Below are 25,643 nucleotides of genomic sequence, written 5' to 3' on the forward strand. Positions count from 1 at the left end.
GAGGCAAACGGCACACAGATCCACAGCGAAGGCGCGACGAACTCTCCCTTCCAGAGTGACTGATATTAATAAAACAAAGTTGCCTGGTTGCCAAGATAACGACATTGTTATAATTAATACATGTGATTCTATATTATGTATCCCAGGAAATGATCTTCAGTTCTACCAACTCCTCTATTCAAAGTATTGGCTGTGTACAAGTTGCTAGAAGCCCCTATCCGAGTTGTTTCCCGGCTGACTGTTAGGGAATGCGCTCTTTTACAAGCCAGGAAGCCTGGGGCGTTCACTGTAGTATAACAGGAGCAAATGTGTGCTATACCTCTCTGTTAGTCTGTCCCTTGACCCCTGAAAACTTGCATGTTTTAATTTATTTATTTGGCACAGATGATAGTAGTCAAAAAGTACAGTGGTTAATAATATTACATTAATTAAAGTAATTTTTGTAATTTTGTATTGGCTCATGAAAGGATATTTTCTTCAAAGTTTGAGAAGTGATAGTCAGAGGTTTACCACACACGAACTTAACTGGGACATATTAGTTATAAAGAATTATAACTATCATGATTGTAAACAAAGTTCAGAATAACCATTTGAAGCTATAGCTACTGTTCTGCTAAGCCAATAAGATTCTCTTTAGATATGGTTGGTCCCCTGTAGAATAGTGATTTTTCTATTTGTTTGGAAAGTCATTCCAAACAAAAGATATCTAAAAATAAAGTGACATCTCATTAGCAACTGATCTGAGTTGGTTTATTTTGACTGTCAAAATAAACCAACAGAGGCCAATGCCCCTATTATGGGCCCTGCACTGGAGAGATAATGCCAAATGAATGTCTTATGATGGAAAGACAATACTTTTAAGTAATATCAATGTTTCAGCTTCACTGTAGCAAGTCAGAAACATACCAGAAACACTTTTCTTAACCTTTGAAGCAGTAATTATAATTAAATCACCATTTCAAAGACAACTGCCACCAAATGGCTCTATTTGTCGGAGACAAATTAATATTTGCAGACCTCATTTTTGCTCATGGTTCAGAAACATTAATGTCAATGTCAATGTCAAATTTATTTATATAGCACTTTAAAACAGGTATAAAACTGCACCAAAGTGCTGCACAGGAACGACAGTAGCACAAATAGATAAAAACAGAATATCAAAAATTGCTTCAGTTAAAAGCCAACAAATAAAAATGAGTTTTGAGAAGTGATTTAAAATTAACATTTTACAATTCAAATAACAAGTAGTGTAAATAGAAAATATTGACTAGATATTACTGACATTGTTTTGCAGCAGAAAATAAAGTTAAATGAGCCAAATCAACCAGAAAGAATGGATGAAAAAAAGGCCAATTTGTTTATTTCTGGTCAAATGGAACGCTTTGTTCCAATAAGCTGAAAGGCTAAAACAATTTTTGAAAAGGTATTTTCTATACACAGTCATGTAAATATCAACATAGGTTTTATATGTTATGTATAGAAATCACTGCATTTATACACGATTACGCTTAATACATCTGTACAGCTGAAATTCTTAAAGCCTTTTAGTGGTTCTGACTCTGCACTGTGCCACCAGCGCTCTCTACTGGAGATTATGGGTTACTGCAAAGTATCGTCATTAGCCATTCGTCATATTTTCTAGCAGTGCTTTCATTTGGCCCACAATTGAACCAAATATGCAAGTAAAATGAGTAATAGAAGACTAATTTAATTTCACAACATTCTAGGCAACATTTACTATAATATTTCACGTTATTTTTCCTATTAGAGTTTATTTCTATTTTTTATGCAAAGCAAGCGTTATCCATAAGTACTCTAATCAAGAGCTTATTAGCCTGGTCTTTTATAGCACTGAAAAACAAATGCAGAAAAAAATATTTCATTACTGAAGACTTAAATATATGTAGTCTCTACTCAAAAATAAATTCTGCAAGATAAAATACATAGAAAAAAAGCATTGCTTCTTTTACTTCTTCATTGAACTATTTTAACCGCTTTTTTTTTTTTATTGCTTGTGTGGTGTTTTTATGGTTTCTTGTTTTCATGCACTTTGAAGCCATCACAGAAATGTTGTTTTCTACATCAAAGGTCTACAACTTGGTACTGGAAAGATACTACCTTGCAACTTTTCATGCAGTGAGTCATATGTCCCAGATTAAAATTAAAACTACCTCTGGCACTGATTGGCTTTAAAAACCACTATCTGGACACACAAAAAGACAGTTCACTTGCTTACAAAAACTACATTTTATTTCAAATGGAGTCGAAGCAAAACTCTGTGAAAAGGTCAATCACTCTGTCACAGCAAAACAGGCTGACATGAGAGCAATATATTATCTTTCTGAGGAAACGACGACCACAACAGAGGAACAACGGAGGAAGCTGCACAGCAACAATACCAAACAGCCTTAGAAAAGGAAAAAGGACCTGCATCCATGGCATGACTCCTTAGCGCTGTGTGTTTGGTTAGGTAGTGAGTTCTGAAGCCAACATGTGCAGCTGCTGCTTCCATCTTTGCACAGGTTTCCGCATCCTCCATTGACGGGCACAGCATGCCATGGATGAAGCTTCAAGTTAATCCAAAGATATGCAGCTCAGCCCTCCGTTCAGTCCACAGAGGCGCCTCCAAGTAAAACAGAAAAAACAACAACACAGGTTTCAGGTTTATGTGTCCGAGCAGAAATGTCCAAAGGCACTTCGGACACAGGCAGGGGGGTCCCTGTGAATTCAGCTGCTCCATCGACTGGCTCCTTATATTTCAAGCTTAATAAGACAAGACAGTATTCTTCATAACTCGCAACCTTTTCCATCCATGAAACAAAAGTTCTTATTGGGGATAAAAACTTAACAGTCCTCAAGAAATCATTAAATCGTGGCCCGAGATACCAAACAAGACAAACTATTCCATCTAATGCTTAGGTGCCAGTATATTAGATATTATTTATATAGGGTAAAATAGACATACACAAATTTCTGACAAAAATATTGAAAAATTCTACAATTTTCTTTTCACTGTTCTTCTTATAACACTCTGTGTTCAACACTTAGAATAGAAAATGTTATATCTGTAGGTATAACTTGAAAAATGGAAGTGTTAATGGCTAATGATACCTGACAGCATCTTAAATTCATCTATAGTTTGGCATTTAATAATATAAGAACATGTTTTTATACAATAAAACAACCAATAAATTAGCTTTCTTTCAATGAATTTACATATAGGTACACAAATTTAACAATAGCTGTTATTAGCATAAATTTAGTTAATTTTGAGGGAATTTTGGTGATTACATAATAAAACTCAAACCCAATGGGACAATACAGTGTATCACCAACAAAACAGATGATCATAATAATGGCTATCACTTTTCTCCCTAAGAGATAAAATGTGCAATTCTAAGCAACAGAAAGTCAGAACTCTACATGAGGTAAATGGCAACGAGATTCAGAAAGTTCAGGTATTCAAAAGTTGCATGCACAAACCACTATGTAGAGAGAAAACGACAATGACAAATTTAAATGTAGAAATGTGAGGAATGATAGTTCTGCATAGCACAATCCCTTAAAGGACGCACTGTTCTGGTCAAAAGTTTACATACATCATAGCATTGATATAAAAAAAAGTCTGCAGGTCTTTGATGATACATTTAAACCCTTCTTTAAGCAGGGTGAGAAGATGGTGGGACACACTACTTCAAATAGTTTTAAAGATAAAATAAAGTTCACAAGTTGCAGCTGAACCACCAAGTATTGCTAGATAGCAAAGAGCTTTTGATCTATTCTTGCACTCTCCTTGGCAAAATTTGTAGGGTTCAGTAATTGTCACTGGTTTCCCAATACAAATCTGGCTTTTAAAAAACAGATTAGAAATATCTTAAGAGTTGAGGTCAGGGTGGAAATTCAGCGTTCGCAATAAATGTATAACTTGTGAATCCAAGTTTCTAAAATCGCTGAAATAGTATATAGTTTAATTATTCAACTCTGGAGAAAAAAAAAAAGGTTTAAATTAAGCGTTTAAACTTCAAATAATACGACATTCATGCAGACAAAGAAAGTATGTAAACTCCTGACCGGAGCTTTATGAGACAACCCAGGGTGCACCCAGTAAGCACAAAAAACATTAACATGTTTTTGGAAATAGGTCAGTGCATAAAGGTACATTTAAAAAAAATAATTAAGAAACATGCCTAAAGCTAGAACATATCTGCAAAACTATGAAGCTGATGTTGCATAAGAACACACAGGTGAACGGGTGCAGTCAGAAAGCAGGGAAGTCTGGAAGTCCTTCAACCGGATAACTCCCTGAATTATCTCAACTTTAATAGAGACTGACCAAAGTTGCTACCAAACCTCATAGTCACCACTTTTGAAATGTTTTTTTTTTTTTTTTGCTTAGAATGAAGTTGACCTACTCTACTATTGTTCTCAATGTATAAGGACAAATATCATATCACAACCTGCTCCATGTCTGATGCTGAAGGTATTCAACTGGGGCCCTCTTTGCAAACTGTCCCTTTAAGACACATATGGTCTGAAACTGTGGTGTTTGCCCTCATTAACCCCACAAAATACAGCATATATAAGTCAGTGTAGAAGAGAAGAGCTTTCAGGGCTGCTTTTTTGAAATATGTTCAGATAATGACAAGTGAAACCCTCCAAGCATCCACATAAGAGTTGACTCTCAAACGGTAGATGTTACAGAGGTTGGCCTGCCATGGTGCACTTTAGATCCTGAGGCTTACAGAGGGACCAGGCTGTCTTCCACATGTCCTTTTTTTAGTATTCAAACAGTAGCAACTTATCAATTCAGTGTTTTTTTTTTGTTGCTTTTTTTTTTGTTGCATTTTCATACCTAAATATTTTTCAAACTGGGATGGAGAAATAAAAGGTTGGGAATTCAACTTTTTGTCTCAACTTGTTAAAACTTTTATCTAGTGCGGAAACTGCTGCAAGGCTCAAGAGGAACATCCACCGTCTGAGGAGGGAAAGTGTCCCAGATGGTCACCACTCCTGATCTTGGGAGAGCAGTCGCCAAGAAACTATAAAGCTTATGATGAAAGGGGTTAACTAATAATTTAAAGTCTCTACATAAAAAATTATAAATGCTGCTTTTTGGAGTTACCATTTCTGTCACAAAGAAACTGATCACTCAAATGTTTCCCCACAGCAGCTGTTATAAGGGTTTTATAAAGACCAGTGCATCTCTTCGAAGTCTACAGTATCTCCCAAGTTTGTGTCGGTCTCCAGCAGGCTCATGATCACAGCCATGGCCGCTTCATCGGTGCTGAAACTGTTCAGGCTGGGTCCAACAACACTGTCCAAATCCAGCTGGGAATTCTCCCCTGAAGCAAAGGGGAAAAAATGAACACACATTTAGACAAAACTGCCAAAAGACAAACTTCTACTGCCGTCTATGTTCCTACATTATGTATGCTACTGGCTGCAAATGCTTAAGCTCACAGAGAAGAGTGGGACCATTGTGATTGTGGAAAAGGCAGACAAGAGTTTAGAAAATCTTGAAATCAGCATAGTTATTACAATATTCAGCAATAGTTTAATTACATCCTTTTTGCTGCCTTAAAGATTGCTGTTCTTACTGAAAATCTGCTGCTTTGGAACCACTGTGTGCACAGAAGTATTTATCTTTTAGTTCATTGTCAACCTGTTACTGAAAATGCTCTTATGTCAAAATTTATTTTGTTATCAAGGGACATTTTCCTAACAAGTGTAAAAATATATAATGCGGGATTGATAATTGCTTACAGTACATTATGTCATCTATTTACTTGTATTGTCACCACCTCATGAAGTAAGGACAAAGCAACAGTGGGAGGGAGGAGTGCTGGAAGGCTGTATGTGATTCAGCCTTATACTAAAATGAAGGTGAAGTAAATAGGTTTTAGACTTATGAAGAGGTTCGGATAGAGTACCCATCAGCGAGTCTCCGCCTGGGAATGAAGCCCCTTGGGGTTCACCCTCTGAGCTCGACTTTCCTGGAATCTCAATGTCAGAAGTTTCTCCGTTTGGCACCTGGAGAGAAAAAGAGAAACAGATTAGAGGCAGTATGCAGCATATTTTAAAGAAAAGCAGAAGAAGCAGTAACAAAGATAAATTTTTTTGAGGTGATTTTAGAACTGCAAACAATTTGAGATGAATAGTCTAAGCAAAAATAGACACCATTTTAATGTTTTGAAACAAAGTTGAAAGGAACGGACCAATTGCACTTAAAATATCAACTTGGGAAGTAATTTCTTACCTCCTGTATTGAGAGACATCTTTGTTATGCAAACAGTTCATAGAAACATTTATAAAGCCGTATCTACATTGGAAACTATTTAAAATTTGTTTTCCGGATAAGACAGGATTTATTTAGCAGACACTTACATTGTTGGCGATCTGATTGAGTGTTTGAGGAGATTTATCCTGTGCCAGACTGAATGGACTGACATTCCCACTAGAAGGTGATGAATTCAGCCTGAACAGATCAACAGACCTAATCAATAATGTATCAAACAGCGTAGCAGGAAAAACACAGCTGCTTCAGAAGATGGATGAAAATGAAAAAATATACATTGGAAGATTTAGGTTATAATCAAACCATGAGAGAAAATTAGAACATCCCATTAAATATTCAGTTCTTTTATGAGAAAAAGTTTTACAGAACAGATCTGCTTTCAGGTTCCAGTCATTTGCATGGTCAAAACTTTTGAGACCACTTTTCCAGAGGCCTCAGATCAAAAATATGAAATATTTTTCATTTTTGATAGGATTTTTTCTCAAATCCAATGGAAATATCCAATTTCCAAATGTCCAAGTGGAAACATCTGACTCATTTTAAAGAAAATATTTTGAAGTATTCAGTTATTATTTATCTTTCTGATTTGAAAATTAACATAAGATATCCTTATGTCTGAACATGTTTTATAGCATAAGGTATCCAATTGTTTTTTCTCATGACCCTAAAAATTAAACACTTGTGATGCCGTACTTGTTGAAATCCAGCAGCTCATTAGCAATCTGTGTCCCAATACTCCCGGCGTATATCATAGTTCCAGATGCAGAGGAGATGCCTGGTATAACTGGAAGGGACTTCTTGCACTCTGTAAGAATATAAGTAAGATTAAGATTCAAAATGCTTATTTTTATATCCAAAGGCCTTTTCAGGCTAGGTTTATTTTTCTAATTCAGTTTGAAGCAACGAAATTTAATTGATTAGAGAACCAAATGTTTCTAACATTATTCAAACACACCGGTGAAAGGCCTTTTTGTCCAGAGTCACATAGAATAAATGCATTTCAAAGGTTTCAAAGAGTCTTGAGGTGGTTTCTGCTGCTTTAGAAGAAGTTGGCTCCACATGTTATACAAGGGTCTTAAAAATCATGTAGAACGCATCATTCATTTCATTAATTTTCCATTTAATAGCTATTACAAGAGAATAGAAATAAATTGCCAAGTATAAATTATGAGCCTGCTTGAATAGTAAGGGATTTTATTTTCTATCGGTTCCATAAATAATGAGGAATAGGGCCGCCAGTCAACAGCTCTTCATCAAATAGAGCTGTCTGAAGCTCTATTTGAAGTTTCAAACAGCTCTTTTTGCTGAATAGAGCTCAAATAATTGGGCTTTGACAAGCCCAAATATTGTTTGTTTGGGCTTGTCAAATAAATAATAAATTATCCAAGACTAAATGAAAATTGTTTGAGGCAGATTTGTTTTTTCTCTACATCTTACAAAAATTGTGGTTTTATTGCTTTTTTTAAGAATCAGGGGTTCAGCTCAACTTGAATTTAATGTTGTGTACAGACCAAACAGTTCGTAAATGACCCTTTTGTTAAATTTTTAATGTGTGGCTCCAGTCACGTTGTAGAAAAAACCCAGAAACACTAAAAGGTGGAGGGTAAAATAAACACATGATGTGGAAACTCAAATGTCAATTTCAATGTAAGAAGAAACGAAGTCTAAAATAATCTTTTTTTATTTTATTTTCAATTAGCTTTTTTCCCCTTCTGGCTTTTAGTCATCATAAAAGCCAAATCCATACTTTTCAGTACTCACAATAACTGTAATAAATAGAAAAATATGTGTGGTTTTCACCACATCCAGTTGCAGCTACACTCCTTTCAAGACTTTGTTCTGCAGGAGCCTTTTTCTAGAAATTAACTCGAGTATTATGACAAAACTCTCAGGCACAACACATAATGTAGCTGAACCGTTAATTAATTAATTAACTAACAACATTGTTTAGATTTCCACTTAAAAACAAACTAATTGATTCCATCTTTCAGTGTGCACCAGTTTCTTAAACATGCTCAAAGTGACCTAGAAACATTTCTAGGTCAGACTTAGTTCAACGGAAAAACACACGTCATTCACACAAAACACCGACATGCTCAGCTGCAAGGAAAATCATAGAAGATGCTGCATGCATGCATGAAAGCTGCACACAGATGTAAATCAGTGATTGTTATGCTCTCACCTTCTGAAACCTTGGAATTGCCCGACTGCTCAGACTTGTGTCCAGACCGCCCTGTTCGACTGTTGTCAAACCTTATCAGAGGAGGAGAGAACAGGAAGCAGATGGTTTTCTGAGCAGCCTTGTGCAGATATGATCAGATGAAGCATAAAATGCTGCAGGCATATACTTACGATATTACTGTGTTGGTTGATACTATGTATTCGACTTCTTTGTTCCAAGGATTGACAAAACTAAACCACTGGCTTTGCAGAGTGACAAAAGAACCATATTTTGTTTTGAATTTATAGCAGTTTGTTTCTATTTTCTCCCGACTTCGCAAGACTGTAAAGAGGTGACAAGAAGAAAAAAATGCAAAACAAACAACATATTAGACAAAACATACTACGTGCAAAATTACCAGTTTGGAACAATGAGAAATTTGCAGCTCAATATGCATCGCAGCAATGTTGAAGCTGGTGCATTTTATGCAGCAGAGACTTTAGAAGGGCTTAAAGAAAAAAACTAACCAAGACACGTAGGTTACCTTTTCGATGTCGATCGGCTAAATGTAGTAAGTCATCTTGATGGAAGTACTCGTAGCACGACGTTCCCAGCAATTCTTGGGGAAGATAACCCAGAATGGTTGTTGCTCTTTTGAAAGAAAAAAGTTCAGACATTGAAAATCTGCAGAAGGAGGGTGTGTTCATAGAAATGTAAACAAATACACAACATTTCTGGGTTTTTTTTGTCCAAACCTCTAAAAGTGGGATTTGTAATGCATTTAGACATAAATCCCCGCTCTCCTCCACTCGTGTTTCAAGTTACACGTTTTCCAACCATTTTATGAACACCATGATGTTAAACAGCGCAGGTCCGTTTCTTTTATATATGGAAATTAAGTAATAAAATATACTCGCTTCTTTAACTGTATAAAGCATCTCACTTAAAGAATGGTTAAAATATCTGAAATGATTTTCAAAATGTAGCCAGCAGTAGTCCATCTATAACACAGGTATCAAACTCCAGTCCTCAAGGGCTGATGTCCTGCAGTGTTAGATGTGCCACTGGTACAAACCGCTGGAATAAAATGGCTTAATTACCTCCTCCTTGTGTAGATCAGTTCTCCAGAGCCTCGCTAATTACCTAATTATTCTATTCAGGTGTGGTGCAGCAGACCTAAAAGTTGCAGGACACCAGCTCTTGAGGACTGGAGTTTGACACCCCTGGTCTATAGACAAAATACATCATCCTCTAGGCCATCTTACTCTCCTGTAACAGGAAATTAAATTTACCTTTGATCAACAAAGGTGAATTTTCCATCCATGGCGTAGCGTGTAACAAACTCGGTGGGTTTAACTCGGACTTCTCCGTTAACTTGTGGAGCTGAGTGTGAGTGGACGCGTCCCACCGCCACCAGGCAGCTAAAGTAGGAGCTGTCCTGCTTGTCTCCCTCTCCTTCCCCCTCTGCTCCCATCTGACTGGTTGGCCAACTACGCATATAGCCGGTGCAGTGGACTGTGCAGTATTTCTGTGACTCTTAAAAAAAATGTAAAAAATATATGCATTAAATATCATAAACAATATGCACAAAATAAAATCCACCTCTGGGGGTCATTTGTGAAAACTGCCAAGCAATTTGTGATCACCTTTCTTTTTAGAGGTGTTTGCCTGGGTTTTCTTTTCTTCAATTTTCACAGGTATTTTGTTGTACTTCATGCGACAAAAGAAGGAGCGCCGAGCGCCTGAGCACAACCGCGACGCACCGATGGGAAGGTCAGCCTGAACCTGCAGACCAGCTGCAGATACCCAGAGTGTTAAACGCACTGCAGTAAGTAAAATCTTTTGACCTCACACACACAGACAAAAATAAAACGCTTTACTTTTAGCATCTATTAGCCGCTCACGAGGGTGCAATTCAGAAGCAGAGAGTTGCTCCTTCACTTTTCCCATGTCCTTGGGGTGTATATAGTCAAACAGGCTCTGTCCAATCAGCTCCGCCTAAAGTAAAAAACACAGCACACTGCATACTTAGACAAGACGTCCATGTGGATGACACAACCAACAAATATACCTAATTTAAACAAAGCTGACAACTAGTTTCGAAGGACATTTTTACTGAGGACTTCTGTCCCAAGAGCACACCAGACAGGGTGTAAAGATGGAAATAAGTCAGATTCAGATATTAAAGAAATGCTATTAATGTTACAGTATATTAATTCAAAATTAAGTCATAATTCTTGTAACATTTTGTCACATTACAATCACAAAGTGTAATATTTTTGAATGGGATTTTATGGCAACACAAAAGTAGAGCATAATCGTTAAGCAAGCATAAGGAAGGTCATACAAGTCTGAAAATTGAGACTGGCATCTTTATTTCGATAAATTTAAAAAGCAACAAAAATGGACAATTTAGCAAACAAAATCTAGCTATGTGCAATTTAAATTTAGTAAAATCTAGACTGATCTGTGAAGGAATCAAAATACATAACCACAAAGATCAACGGACACAGAAACTTTCTGAACATGTGAAAGAACCAAAATGACACTTTACAACTCAATGCAAAATGTTCTGTGAAAACCAACACAGAAAATCCTGAATTATGAACAGTGTAACATGGAAGAGACAGCATAAATATTAGAGTTGCCTTCTTCTGCAGGGGCTGGTTGGAGTTAAAGACCTGAAATATGGGGCAAAACATGTCACACATTTGAAAGTGTAACAGAGACTGCAGCTGTTATTTTTGTTGCTGTAACTACATACCAGGGTGTTGCATTTACCTGTCGCCTGATTTTTATTTTCCTCTTCACAATTATGCACCACTTTTGTTGGTCGACCACATAAAACCCATTCACGTTTGTGGTTGTAACAGGATATGGAAAAGTTCAGTGGGTATGAAATCACAAGATACATCAAGTTAGCAGAAGTATGAAGATTAAGATCTTAATATGGCCAAACTCCTAACAGAAATGTCCATTTATAAAAACAGTACAACCATAACTATGAAGCACATATATAGTGAATGAATGTTTTAGTTTTAACTAGCAGATCTACAGCAGGGAGCATGCTCTCTTTTAATCTCACCAATATCTCATGGATTCCCCTCTATCCACTATGCAGACATCATAACAAAAACCCATCTAGTGTGTCTGGTGTTTTTACATAAAGCCACAAAAACAGCAGATTATGCGACAAATGTAAAAGTGTTACCCGACTATAATTTAATATCTTTGTGACGGACTCTGAGACAAAAACTATTTTCCCGCGATCACAGCCCACTACAAACAGGAACCCATCTGCAGCCTGCACAACAGAGACAAGGAAAGAGCAACAGTCAGGATCTGCTCAAGACAAAAGCACAAAGCCATCAGACTTTTGTAAAATGCTATACATTGTAAATGTAACTAATGTAGTTCAAAAATAAAGAAAAACTAATCTAGTCCACTTTACTGCTTTGTAATTGATGGAAAATTTTAATGTCCTTAAAACTTTGATCACATGCAAACGTGTTTTACTATCTCATGTTTACTTTGAGGACAAGATGTTTAAGCTCTTCATCGGGAAGAAATGATGGCTTGGAGCTCGCTTCAGAAAAGGAGCTCGCTGAACCTGAAAGTACAGATAGTTTCACAATGTAAAAGGCTTAAAATTTTAGAAAAAAAACAAAAGACGTTAACAGGACGTGCATAGTCTCTGTCAGTTAAGTCTAAGTTCGAAATATTTTGAACTGAGAAAAGTAGGGCTTACTATCCTTGATTACTACTACAGGTTATGGATGTGATTTGTACCTTTGAGGGATTTGAGGTGCTGCACTGCCATTCTGAGCACAGTGAGTTTGTCCAGTTTACGGGACATGGGGTTACATGTGGGGATCATGGCTGAAAGTTTGTCAATAAGATTGTTCATTTTGTCTCGTCTCCTCTTCTCAATTTGGCTGTGTGGTTCCCTGCAAAGACATTTAAATAAACATGTCACTGACAGCACATTCTGGATTATTGAACAATAAGAGACATTTGTTTAATCTGGGGTTTATTATAAGATTTTTCTACCTGAAGCATTTAATTTTGACATGTTGGTCCTCTCCGTCTGACCTGTGGAGAGAAAATCACCAAATTCACAAGGATAGATTACATTTATTCTGGAAAAATGTACACAAAAATATTTGTTTCCTTTTAAAAAGGAGCAAAGCACCTGTTTTGGTCATCTTCCATATCTGCATCGCTAATCATTGCCAATTTTGAATCCCTGAGAGGAGAGTACACACATAATTTAACAGAGTTGTTTTTTTGTGTGTGTATTTTACTCAGATCAAATGTATGAGTACTAACTGGTTGTCCGTGCTTCCCTTGCGCTTCCTTGGCATGTCCATACTCGAGGACATACCGGATGTTATGGATGGGGTCATCAAGCTGGGCAAAGAATTGCTCTGTTCTTCCTCAACCAGCACATCATCTGGAACACAGACATCAAATGCTCTGAAACAAATCCTAAATGCTAAGATCATCATTTATGTGCAGCAAGACACAGGGAGCTTAGGGTTACTGAGGTACAGCAAAGTGTGATAAAATTCCCCCCAACAGTTCATGTTCCTTTTTTTTCAAATAGCAAAGAAGGCAGCTGAGTTTTCTCAGGCTGTGAGGACCATAAACAAACTCCCTCAATAGTTGCTGCACAATACCGGTCAGCTCCTCACACCTTGGTCACAATTTGTTCTGACTGCTGCCAGACGGCTCCTGCACTTTCCTACAGGAACTCCTGAAGCTTCAAATCCAGTGATGAAAATGCTCAAACATCACTGCTAACATATCTATTGGCAGCTTTAACTAGTTTCTTCAAGCAAATCCAGGTGGTGACTTCAGTTTTTATTATCAAAACAGAAAATTACAAAATCAGGCCGTTCAAAAGTGGAACGAACCATCACTTATTTTGGCATTTCATGGAGCTTTACACCAGAAAATTTTCCTAAATCTACATTACTGTTAAAAAAAAAATCTAATTTCATTATAATTCCCCATTTTGGATAAAAAAAAAAGTTATTTAAGACAAATATAACCAGACTGATTACAATTAACTGTTTTAAAACAGTGATTAAAATTTATAGGATAATAAGCTTTCCAAACCAATCTGGCCCTTTATGAAAATATACATTTTCATAAAGCTAACAACTTGTTTTGCAATAGCAACACATTTATCTTTTATATTGCCATGGAGGAATTTTGGCCTAATTTTCTTTGCAGAATTGTTTTAGCTCAAGGACATTGGAAAGTTTTTATTCCTCGTTTCCACGGTCTAGCACGTGTCGGTGTGGTTTGGTACGCTATTTTCTGGTCTGGTGTGTTCAGGATGTGGGGTTCAGACAAATGCAGCAACAAACATGATGCACTAGGTCTCAGGTTTGTTGCAAAAAGTGAAATTTTTTTGGTCCCCGATCAATGGACTGTGTTGTATGAGGCCAAGAGCTGCAACATAACTGTACCGCACTATTTATCCAAAGGCCTACAGCAGAGGGAAGCCCAGGAATGGTGCGGTACGGGTTGTTCAAAAGCAACCATGTGTAATGAAGCATTTAAATCCCAAACTACTGACAGTGGCTTTCAAAAATGTGGTCAATTCTTCATATTTCCACATCTGGTCTGGTGCGTCATGAGCTGTAAGGCTTCTGAAACAATATGTGGGAGAAAAACTCACAAGAATGACTGGAAACAGACTGGTTTTTATTGATTACATCTATTTTTAACCATGAGCTACAAACCCTGTGACCCACATAGCCTTTAACAGATCAGCAGTGACCCAACTTCTAATCCGCCTCACTCTGCCAAGTTCTGCCAGATTACAAGTTTGCAAAGAAGCTAAATGACGATCAGACTGAACAGACATTTTTCCAATAAATCTTACAACCTTTATCTCCAGCTCAGCTGTTTACTTATAAGCTCATTCAATAAATTTCTGACTTGAGTATTGGCTGCACCTATACAATCCACAGCATGACAATCTGCTGCTTGATGAAAGTCTAATTTCATTATTTAATGTAAAGCAGCGGACCCTACATTTAAATCTTCACAGTGCTAAGATACTCGTACATTATTTCAAAAACAGGAATGCAAATAAAAAAAAATTTTTTGATTGCAAATTATTATGACTCAAAGATCTTAACTGAATTTAAATAACTGGAGAAAAGAAGTCCTTGAGTGCAGAACTAAAATGGCATTCTGCAGTCTTTTCTCACCATACAACCAGAGTTTTATCCATCCCTCTTCTGAGCATCTATTATTCAGCTTCCAGCCTCAAAACTCTGAAATATTTTATTTTGATTGCCTCAAATAGACAGATTGTGCCAAAGGTGGCGTGCCTGAAGGACGATCCCAAGGTTTGAAAGGCTCCATGAAACAAATACAAAGCACCCTATTCAGTTGTGAACACACCCTTTTATTCATTTTGAGCAAACAGACATGGCCAAACCTCTAACTGCCTGCTCAATCCTTTTCATTCTGATCAATTCACTCATACCAGGACATGTGAATGCATGGCAGCTCCTCAGTGAGCTTTCTTGTGTTAAGCTAACATTAATGTTTGTGTCACTCTGTGATTTTATTCATCTGTGCGAAGCAAACCAACATTTTGCTGTAACGCCTGTCTTTCTCTCATGTTTGCTTTCAACAATATCTGTGACTTTTAGCATTATGGGATCTGTGTTGATGTGAGCCTCTTTCACAGAAAGACTATTCAACAGGATATATATCTTATTGGCATGTTAAATATGTAGTCACGAAACTTGGAATATATTTGTGATAGATTACTCGATTTACATATCGATATCTTTGAAACATTGTGCTTGTCATTTCACCACTTTGCATGTCTTGTACTTCTACAGTATTTTTTTGTTACGTTTTTACATGGCAATTTATAAATGTTGTTTTTTAAGAACCATATTTGTACCTCTGGAGTTGTGACTCCAGAGGTGCTGAAACAAAAAAGATCCCAATGGTTTAAGTACTTTTAGTCACTTTTATTATTAATGCTATGCATCATGATGCGTTATAAAGTTTACATCATCTGTCTCTAAAATACAAAAGAAATTATTCTACTTTAGAGATAAAAATAGATTTGATAGTTTTATGACAGTCCATGAACATAACTCATAAAAAATTGGACTTAACCTAAATCCTCCCATACCCGACCCCTCCAAAAACAAAAAAGAACAAAAAACGAAAAACTCTCCGCTTGTTTATATACAGCGGTATAGCAAAGCATTGTGTGGGTATGAAAAAGTGAGTCAAATTGACCTGAAGTTTTTTCTTTTTTTTATCTTTTAGCAATGCATAAAGAAGGGCTTCTTTCAAGTACTTTTTTGGTTTACGGTTTTATTGCTCTACAGTAAAAACCTTCAATTTTAGATATGCAACAACCAGGCCTTTTCTAGCCAAGATTGATTTCTGTTTTTCTTTGAGGTCTGCCCTGCCGGTCCTGATGGACAACAGACGAGTGCAAATGTAAAACAGGAATATAGAGGAAAAGTTACTACCTTTAGTAGTAACTTATTTCTGTTTAAATGTGTCACAAACCTTTCCCTGGTTTTTACTCAACTACAAAAAAGTGCATCCTGAAAATGCCTGATGACATTTTGGGAATTTATTGATTTTGATGCAACAAAAGCAGAAATACGAGCATCAGCGCGTAGATTCGCTGATGCAGAGAGCGAGAAAGAAGTGGTTTTGAGTTGTACTTTAACGGTTTTGAAATTTTTCAGTTCATAATACCTGCATGTCCAAGTTTGACTGAGTTAACGGAATTATTTTACCGCACCAGCGCGGCTACGCGTGTGGAAGGATTGTCTTTTTGCCCCCCCCAGCGCGAAATGTCCTTATGTAAAGAACAACATGCAGGGGGCCTGTATTTTAAAACCACAACTTCTTAAAACTGCTGTACACCTTGAAATGAATAACCAGCCCAAGCCTGTTACACCGTAACAAATAAAAGGAAAATTTAAAACCTTAAATTTGAAACTGTCTTGCAACGGTTTGTCTGGACGGCCACATACATTTTAGGTGAAATATACTTATATTGCCTAAAATAAACATGTTAATTTTTTATATATTTTGTGAAGCATAATCAAAACATATGTTCATTTATTTTCAGTCATGTGTGACTTACTTGTCTTACTCAGTCTGAACTGACCCTAAAGCTGGTTCCAACAGTCCAGTACATCCAGTCCTGAAACCAGAACTGATTTATGTGACACTAAAGGAGGACTGGCTTCTACAAGCAGAGGTTCTCTGTGGCAACCTTAAAGCTTAAAACAAATAACTGATTCGGCTCCTCCATTGTACATATAAAACGCGTAACTACATTGTGTATTAATCAAAACTGATTATATTTGCAAACGAAGTGCTAAATAAAGCCGCTGTAACGTAATGTAACACGGTGTTCTCAAGAATACCACCTTAAATAAACGCATCCTTCGATAAAGAGCGATAAACACAGGCCCCGCTGCTGCTGCTAAGCTAGCTTTTGTTGTGGTTTATATGTACGGATTACCATTAATAGGAGCGAATAATTATATTTACAAACAATATGTTTTTAATATTTGACCTGTTTCGTTTGCGAAACGGCGGTGGTGTGACAAACAAGGTCGTACAGCTGTTACATAAATAGCGTAGCGTTAGAGGGCGAGCTTGCTCTACTGATCTACTGACCTAGTTTCGGAATAGCGCAAACTCCTCAGTTGAGCGGAGCAACAAACTGACAATAACGCCCCTGGAGCTCACCTTGTCAGCCGAAACCTCGATACAAGGCACCCTCTACTGCCAGCCTATACAAGCATTACCGACGGAGACGGCAGTAGTGCTGTGTTTCATTTACCTGCCGGTTCGCTTCCCGCTCTGTCACCGCCGCCAGCCGCTGCGTTCAGTGCCGACATGGCTGAAGCCGGAGCCGGTGCGCTGGGGCCCAGGACTCCAATACATGGATGAGCCAGTCGACAACCCCCGATGATGTAGGACAGGGCTGTGTGGGTTCCGCTAAATGTCGTAAAGCCGTTTTAATAAACTCGCTACAGGTAGAACTGAAAAGGGAATAAATAAGGATGAAGGAGTTTTGGAAACGTGACCAAAATTACCGGCGTGCTGTGCAATGAGAGAAGCGAGAGGGAAACGCGGAAGCAAGAGGACAGTCTCCGCCTCCCCGTTCACCGCCGCTGATCCCGTTCCCTTCATGACAGCCAAGAGCTGCCCCTTCCGGACTTTGATAACAGCACCTTAATTAATTAATTAGTAATGCTGGTATGACTGTCTGTAAGTCGGAATAACATTCCAATTTCAATAGCATTGAAATAAATAAATATACTACATAAAGCTTGCAGTTTTTCCTTAATATATTAATGTTGATAGATATGACGTACGTTTATTAAAAACGTAAAAATGTTGCAAAAAAATAAATAAATAAAACATTTAGCCAAAAAAGAAATTATATACAGTACATTCTTGTTTGGCCAACCAATAATTTGCTTCCATACCCAATTGCAGTAAAAGATCAAGACATTTATTCTGCTGAAGCTTCAGTCTTGTTGCCTCAATATTTCATAGTATTCTTTCCTCAAGTGCATTAGTTAATCCTGCAGCCAGCATCATTTCTTTGCAGGTGTGACGCAAACGACGTGGGCGGGTAGAGAACTGCGTCATCATGGTATGCAAATATTTTCTATTATGACATCATACTTGTTCGTCTTTGAACATTGATTGACGTACCTTTTCACACGAATTCTACCCAGCCTCAGTCCAGTTTTCCGGATTTTGGAGAGCGATCAGAACTTTTGTAGCTGCAGTTTTTTTGTGAAGTAAACCTAAGAAGAATCATTCATTTACTGAACAACTTTTCTTCTCTACCAGGATTTACTCAGACATTGCAATGTCAAGGAATTTTATCACATGTACATGTGATGGAGAGAAAGAGGAAGACTCACTCAGTGAGGAAGAAGTAGTTGAAACATTTACCTTGGAACAGAGATCTTGTCTCTGTGAGGAAGAAGCAGTTGAAACATTTACCTTGGAACAGAGACCTTGTCTCTGTGAGGAAGAAGCAGTTGAAACATTTACCTTGGAACAGAGACCTTGTCTTCTTGAGGAAGACTCTTTGAAAGAAGAAGACCAAACTGAGCATTACAGAGAGCAGGTTGAACTTTCGAAGATGAACTCAAATTCTAAGAGCAGTATCAAACCTAAAGAAGCCTCTTTTGAATTTCAAAATCTACTTACAACTATCAATTCCAGCGGTCTTCAGACAGAATTGTTTCGAGAGACTTTGGCTAAGGAACATTGGAAAAATCTATACTTTCAATCCCAGGCTTGGTTGTTGAAAGTGTATTCATTGTGGAAGAATGTAAGGAAGGAGCTCCAGGAAAATATAGCTTTCCTTGCAGTTGACAGCGCCTGTGATAATGACAGCAACGTTGCTTTGAAGAGAGAGATTAACATTCTATCTTTGGTTTTGAACGAACTTCATGCTCAAGCGGAGCTTTTGCAACAACAAGAAAACCACCCACAAAATATGCTGATTTCAAGAGATGCTTTAGCTGTTGCACTTGAACGAAGTGAATGCAGGCATTTCATATTCCCAGAGGGTGAATTTAAAGATGAGAATGTGCCCAAAGTACAGAAACCTTCTGTCTCTATTGAAATCTGTTCTTCAGGGCCTACGCAAAAGGAGATCTGTGTCGGAGAGGGTCAAACAAGCAACGACACAAACTATAGAGCTGCAGACACTGAACCTGTGGCGAGATGTTTTTCTGTGACAGAAAACTTTAGTGAAACTTCGGAGTTTGAAGATACAGACTGTGAGGTTAGGCAGAGACCATCTTTGGAGGAAAACCACAACAGTGTGGAAACCTTGAACTCACAAACAATTGTACCAGAAGAAGAAACGAATCAGGGATTTCTCCTGTTGGAAAGACAGTGTGATCACAGTTTGGGGTTAATAAAAGAAACAGCCAAAAAAAATTATTTCAAAAGGCAATACGTTAGATCACAAGCTGAGCTTTACAAGTTATTTTCAAAGTTGGAGAAATTCAACATCTGTTATGAAAAAAACATAACTGAGTTTGAAAATGTGAGTTTAGCTTGCATTAATCTTCAGAAAGAAATATTTAAAGTGAAGACAGAAAAGGATCATTACATTGACCAATTCCTTCGGTTCCATACTGAACTCTTGAGAGTGCATTCGATGTGGAAGGACTTAAAGATAGAGCTTGAAAACAAGATGCCAGCGTTTGAAAACCAATATTTAAGTAGCAATATTGACAGACTAAGTTCAGCTTTGGATGAGCTTCTGATTCAACTGGAACAATCGAAGCAGAACATCGACCAGTCACAATATTCAGAAATGGGAAATAAACAGCCTGAAAAAGGAACATTTTCTGCTGACCTTGAACAAAGTGAACACAAGAATCAGACATTTCTGGATTCTGAAGACAACCAATATGACGACTCTGAGGAACAGGACCTTAATGTCTCTTTCAGACGAATTGTTTCAGATTCGGCAGAAGACAAGATCTTTGCAATACAGGAGAATGTCGGTCAGAAATTTGAAGAAAACATGACTATGTCTGAAAGTTCAAGTTCATCTGGAGAAGACAGCTTTGAAAAGGTAGATGAAACCATCAAATTTGTACATAAACCCAAAGAGAAACCTTATAAGTTAGTACAGCCAAAAAGCAGATTTTCTGAAGAGACTGACTACGACAAGAAGAGGCTCCCTATGATTTGGGAGGAAGAATATGAAGTCTCTGACACTACAGAAAGTGAGCCAGAACAGATTTCTGGTTTGGAAGTTGAACTTGTCGAGCAAAGGCATTATGGTCAACGAAGCCAGGGATCTGAAATGCTGTGTGTTCCAGACGAAGTTCTCATCGAACCACTTTTGGAGAAACAGAAAGTTCATCATCTTGAGGCAAAGTTATCAAATGAAATGGTGAAGAAGGACTATTACAAAAAACTTTACAATAAATCACAAGATGTGGTCATGCAGTTGTATGCAGAGGTAGATAAATACAATATTCAGCATAGAGACAAGTCACCAGTACCTGAAAGTTTAAGTTCATCTCGAAATGATGACAATGATGACGATAGCAATGCTGATGATGAAAATGCAGAAGACAGCATAAAAGGTGTGTGGAAATCTGTAGCTAAACTTGACTTTCAAGTTCAAACGATCAAACAGTTAGTGGAAAAATTTAGGAACGTACCACAGCCAAAAGAAGTTATTTGCATAAAGGACAGTTCTGAACAGACTGACCTTAAGCACGCATTTGATGCTCCACAACCTGCACAACTGGACACAACAGATCCTGAACAGGATCATGAACTGATAACCAAGTTAGGTGTTCTTCAAAAGAGAATTTGTGATCTTGAGGCAGAGTTATCTACAGAAAAGGATCAAAGAAATCATTACCACAAACTTTACAATGAGTTGGAAGCTAAGCTCCAGAAATTGCACCCAACAATAGATAAAATGAATCACAAATCTGGAGACAGGACATCGGCATCTGACACCTCAAGTTCATCTGAAGGTTCTGGCTATGTTGATGTAGATCCAAATGCCAAATCTGCAAGGAAACCTGAATGTGCTGAAAACGTTGAGAAATTAGAAAAACCGAATGAAACAAATACAAAGAACACGTTTCTGTATTTCTCACTCTGCTCTGAGGAGAGTGATACCGAGACTACATATTTGGATGATGATCAAGGGGAACTTGATTTGCCTAACCCACAGCAACCTGGTGACACCACTGAAATCACAGTTCCTGAATCTGTGCCAGAGGACATCACTTCAGTTAAACCGACAGAACTTGAGTATATTAATCCTGAGGAGCATCCTGTGCTTGAGGACCGTCGTGTGCCCATACCAAAAGCAGACATAGTTCGTTATTTCTTTCATCAAGGAATAGTTCATTATTTCCTTCATCAAGGAAATAATGGTTTTGACGAACAATTGCTTAAGGAAAAGAATGCAAAGGACTATTACAAAAAACTATATGATGAAACACAACCTCAGTTGCATGCACTGCGGGACAACTTTCATTTGAAATCGGAAGAGATGGCAAAAGCAGCCAATGCATGCATTTACATGTTTTTAAATACTAGCCACAAGGGGATGCCTGTGCCTACTTCACGGGATTCTAAAGAGAAATCTGATGCTCCACAACCTGCACATCTAGAGACCTCTGCTGCTACAACTGAGGGATCTAGATACACACACCACATTAGCTCGAATACTAATTCTCAGCACTCTGGCACATCTTTGAACATCACAGCTCCTGAATGTGAGGTACAAGATACAGAAAGAAATAAAGAATCTCAAGGTTTGAGTCAATTAGAAGCAGAAAGAAACGAGGTATTTTCCCTTCATCACAGAGTTTCCACTCTTGAGACAGAGTTATCTGAAGAAAAGGACCAAAAGTACTACTACAGCAATCTATCGAATGAATTGCGTGCTGAACTCCTGAAACTGCGTGCAGTTCTAGAGGACAATGATCAGAAATTTAGACACATGCCATCTGTACTTCATACTTCAAGTTCATCTGAAAGTGATGGCAATGATTATGGCAATGATTATGAAGATGAAAATATCAAAGATATGTGGAGATTTGCAGGTGAACTCGAAAGTAAGGTTCAAAACCTTTCAGAGCTCTCTAGAGAAATGAAGAAATTAGTAGAACCATATGAAGCAAATCTGGACGTATTTTCTTCAGAGACGGACCGAAATGTGCGAAGCTCCACAATGTTAGATGCTGAGCTTGAGAATCAGGATGCGTATAGAGCAGAAGCAGAAATGACGGAGTTACTTGGCATTAGACAAAGAAATTATGATCTCGAGGAGGAATTGCTTAAGGAAAGGGATGAAAAGGACTATTTAAAAAAACTATATGATGAAGAACATTTTGAGCTGCTGGAGTTGCGTGCGATGCGGGACAACTTCCTTTTGGAATCTGAAGAGACGGCAAAAGCAGCCGATGCATGCATGATTGTAGAAGAGCCCGAAGAAACTATTTCAAATGAAAGAATTTCTTCTGACGATGAACACAAAGAGTATGCATCTTACACATGCACGATTGTAGAAGAGCTCAAAGAAACAATTTCAAAAGAAACAACTTCTTCCGACGTTGAGCACATAGAGTACACATCTTACACATTTTTAGTCACTGAAAATGATGATCTCTATGTGCCTACTTTAGAGGATTCTAATGTTGCAGCGGAAACTCATACTCCACAATCTACAAAACTGGAGACCTCTGCTTCTACTAGTGAGGAGCCTAGATGGACACGTGATGCAAGCTTGCATCCTAATTTTCAGAACTCTAGGAGATCTTCAAAGATCAAAACTCCTGAATGTGATCAAGAACAGATATCCACTTTGGGTGGCGGCCTTCTGGCAGGAACACAAGATACAGAACAAAGAAGAGAATCTCAAAGTGTGTGTCAACCACGAGCTGAAATGAGAGACCTTTACCGGAGACTTTCCGATTCTGATACAGAGGCATCTAGAGAAAGGGAACAAAAGGACTACTACCACAAACTATACAACGAAGCGCAAGCTGAGCTCCTTAAATTGCGTGCAATATTAGACAAGACAGCTGCGCCTGACACTGCAAGTTCATCTGAAGATTCTGACAATGAAAACATCAAAGATACGTGGACATTTGCTGATAAACTTGAACATGAGGTTCAAACCCTTTCAGAACTCACTGAAGAAATTAAGAAATTAGCAGAACCACAAAAAACAAGTCTGAAGGGCAGATTTTCTTTGGAGACAGACCAGAGTGCACACAGCTCTACATTTTTGGATGCTAAACAAGATGATTATGATGTACCTAATCTACAACACACAAGTGACTCTATGGAAACAACGGTTCCTGAATTTGTGCCAGAATGCAATTGGTGTTACGATTTCTTTTCAACACCAAAGAAATTTGAGGATACTAAATCTGAGGAGTTTACTATATCCGAGGAAGAGAAATATAGAATGTCTTTGGATATTCAAGTTCCAGAATTTGACCAAGAACAGATTTCTACTTCAGAGGTTGATATCCTCCAGCAAACACAATACATGGAGGAAAGAAATGAAGATGAACTCACCCTGCTGTCTTTAGAGCGACAGAGTGTTTATGATCTTCCAAATGTAAGTTCAACTGATAGTGACAGTGCAGAGTTTCTAGATTTTCCAACAGATGTACTTCAGCTTCAAATGGATTTGTCTGAGCAACCCGACACAATATCAAATCAAGTAATGCCAACAGAAGTAATTCCTGGAGTTACACCGGAAATGAGCTCTCAAGACTTTGCGAATTCTGATTTGGGTACAGCAGATGAAAATCAAACTGTGGAAGACTCATATGAAGTGACAACTCCAGAACGTGAGCAGGTTGAAATCATTACTCCTGTCAGGTGGCAACAAGAGCAAAATCAAGACACATTTTTTACAACAGACAGAGATGCTGCTGTGGAAACAGTAATTCCAGAAGAGACCTCTGTCTTTGAGGCTGAGAATAGTGATGTAACATGGCCTTCAATCCTGGATGAACAATTTCCAGACATGGCTGAAACTGGTGAGGTTTCAGAGACTACGTCGTTGGATATGTCATTCTCAGAACCTGAGGACGACTGGTTGAACCGAAATGAGCAACATCATCGCGCCTCTTCTCACTCTCATAGTTTGACTCGTCCATTAGAGAGACAAAGTTCTTCAGAAGGATTAAGACAAGATGATAGCGTTCAGGAGAACCTGGTGGTCAGGCGGCGGACCACACCAGCAGATCTTAGACTTGACCCAGCTGAAAGCACCCATAGTGTGGGAAACAGAGTGTACTTAGCTGTCAGGCGTAACCTTCCACGTCTTTGGCATTCTTCAACGTTTTTCATAAAACAAATTATACTCACACTTGCCTTCTCCATTTTGGGTGCATATATATGCCATGAATATATATTCGCGAGACCCCACTTTGACGTGAACTACGGTATCTTCAAACTATTGGAACCCTTCTGCACCTTTGAAAATGTTTTACCAGTTCCGTTCTAGCCTACAAGAAAGCCAATGCATTTCTTTTGGATAAACTTAGAAAAGCCCCCCAAAAAACAAGTACTATTGCCAAAAAAAAAAAAAAAAAAAAAAAAAAAAAAAAAAAAAAAAAAAAAAAAACACATTGGAAGTTCTTAATTAGAAGACAATGACAAAGGACCAGGATTGCGGCTAGAGCGACTTGACAGGAGGAATTGGAGGTTGGCTGTGGGGCTGGAGGGAAACATGAGGAAGTGCTGGAAGGGGGCCCTGCAGCCAGCGCGACACATACAGAGGACCTGGACCTGGACATCTGCCCAGGATCTGAACATCTTGCGAACAGGAGGACCTGGAGGTTGACCTTGCGGCTGGAGAGACCCACCAGGATGACCTTCAGGTCAACCTTGCATTTAGAGGGACCTGCAAGGAGGACCCGGAGCTCACCCACCTGGTGAGACCCACGAGGAGGACTTGGAGGTCGTCGGGGTGGCCAGAGTGATCCACCAGGAAGATCCACAGAAGGGCTGATCTAAAGTAAAACACAAGGCTTTTCTTGTCACATAAAATAAGGAACAACAGAGGCAACACAATCAAAACCTATACAATCCAAGTCCTGGTTGTAAAGGTTTTTCTCTAAAAATATCCAATTAGGTAAAGTTAATTTGTCATGTCAAATCTGTTCTGGACCAGAAGGTTCAAGAAGGTCCAGAAACAGAATCAGAAGGTTCTAGACCAGAACCGGAGGGTTCTGGTCCGGAAGGTTCTGTCCAGTAAAGGTCTGGACGCGACCTTTACTTATTCAATTTGCAAGAACAGGTTTTTCTCCAGGCGCTCTGGTTTTTTCCTGAAAATCATTCACTTTGGTCGTCTGGCCAATGTTAAATTTCCATTGGCAAGTCTTAGGGTCAGGGTTTGGAGGGAAAGCAAACTCTGCAGTTATATTTCAACATTAAGGGATGTAGCATCTGGACACGAACCGGAGGGTTCTGGTCCAGAAGGTTCTGTCCAGTAAAGGTCTGGACATGACCTTTACTTATTCAATTAGCAAGAACAGGTTTTTCTCCAGGCGCTCTGGTTTTTTCCTTAAAATCATTCACTTTGGTCGTCTGGGCAATGTTAAATTTCCATTGGCAAGTCTTAGG

At 38.2% G+C, this 25,643-nt stretch overlaps 1 protein-coding gene across 5 annotated transcripts; it reads right to left on the reverse strand.

The window, feature by feature from the left end:
- Nucleotides 1-2,232: 2,232 nt before the first annotated feature.
- Nucleotides 2,233-17,730, reverse strand: bmal2 (basic helix-loop-helix ARNT like 2). Of its 5 annotated transcripts, none has more exons than XM_055031094.1 (18): nt 17,317-17,730; nt 12,786-12,909; nt 12,649-12,702; nt 12,507-12,548; nt 12,246-12,403; nt 11,987-12,066; nt 11,668-11,760; nt 11,238-11,279; nt 10,337-10,454; nt 10,103-10,252; nt 9,749-9,992; nt 9,001-9,107; nt 8,648-8,798; nt 8,478-8,548; nt 6,989-7,100; nt 6,385-6,475; nt 5,931-6,030; nt 2,233-5,342 (listed from the first exon to the last, which is right to left on the reverse strand). In XM_055031094.1, the coding sequence occupies exons 1-18, from the start codon at nt 17,372-17,374 to the stop codon at nt 5,185-5,187; spliced, it is 1,953 nt and encodes a 650-aa protein (XP_054887069.1). In that variant the 5' UTR covers nt 17,375-17,730; the 3' UTR covers nt 2,233-5,184. The 5 variants fall into 5 exon arrangements, with proteins under 5 accessions (XP_054887069.1, XP_054887092.1, XP_054887084.1 ...); XM_055031117.1 differs by having other exon boundaries at nt 17,223-17,323; XM_055031109.1 differs by lacking the exon at nt 17,317-17,730 and adding an exon at nt 16,609-16,713.
- Between the last annotated feature and the right edge of the window lie 7,913 nt (nt 17,731-25,643).

This window comes from Poeciliopsis prolifica, unplaced genomic scaffold (assembly GCF_027474105.1).
Source record: "Poeciliopsis prolifica strain line A6 unplaced genomic scaffold, Auburn_PproV2 SCAFFOLD001, whole genome shotgun sequence".
In the NCBI taxonomy this organism is placed as follows: Eukaryota; Metazoa; Chordata; class Actinopteri; order Cyprinodontiformes; family Poeciliidae; genus Poeciliopsis; species Poeciliopsis prolifica.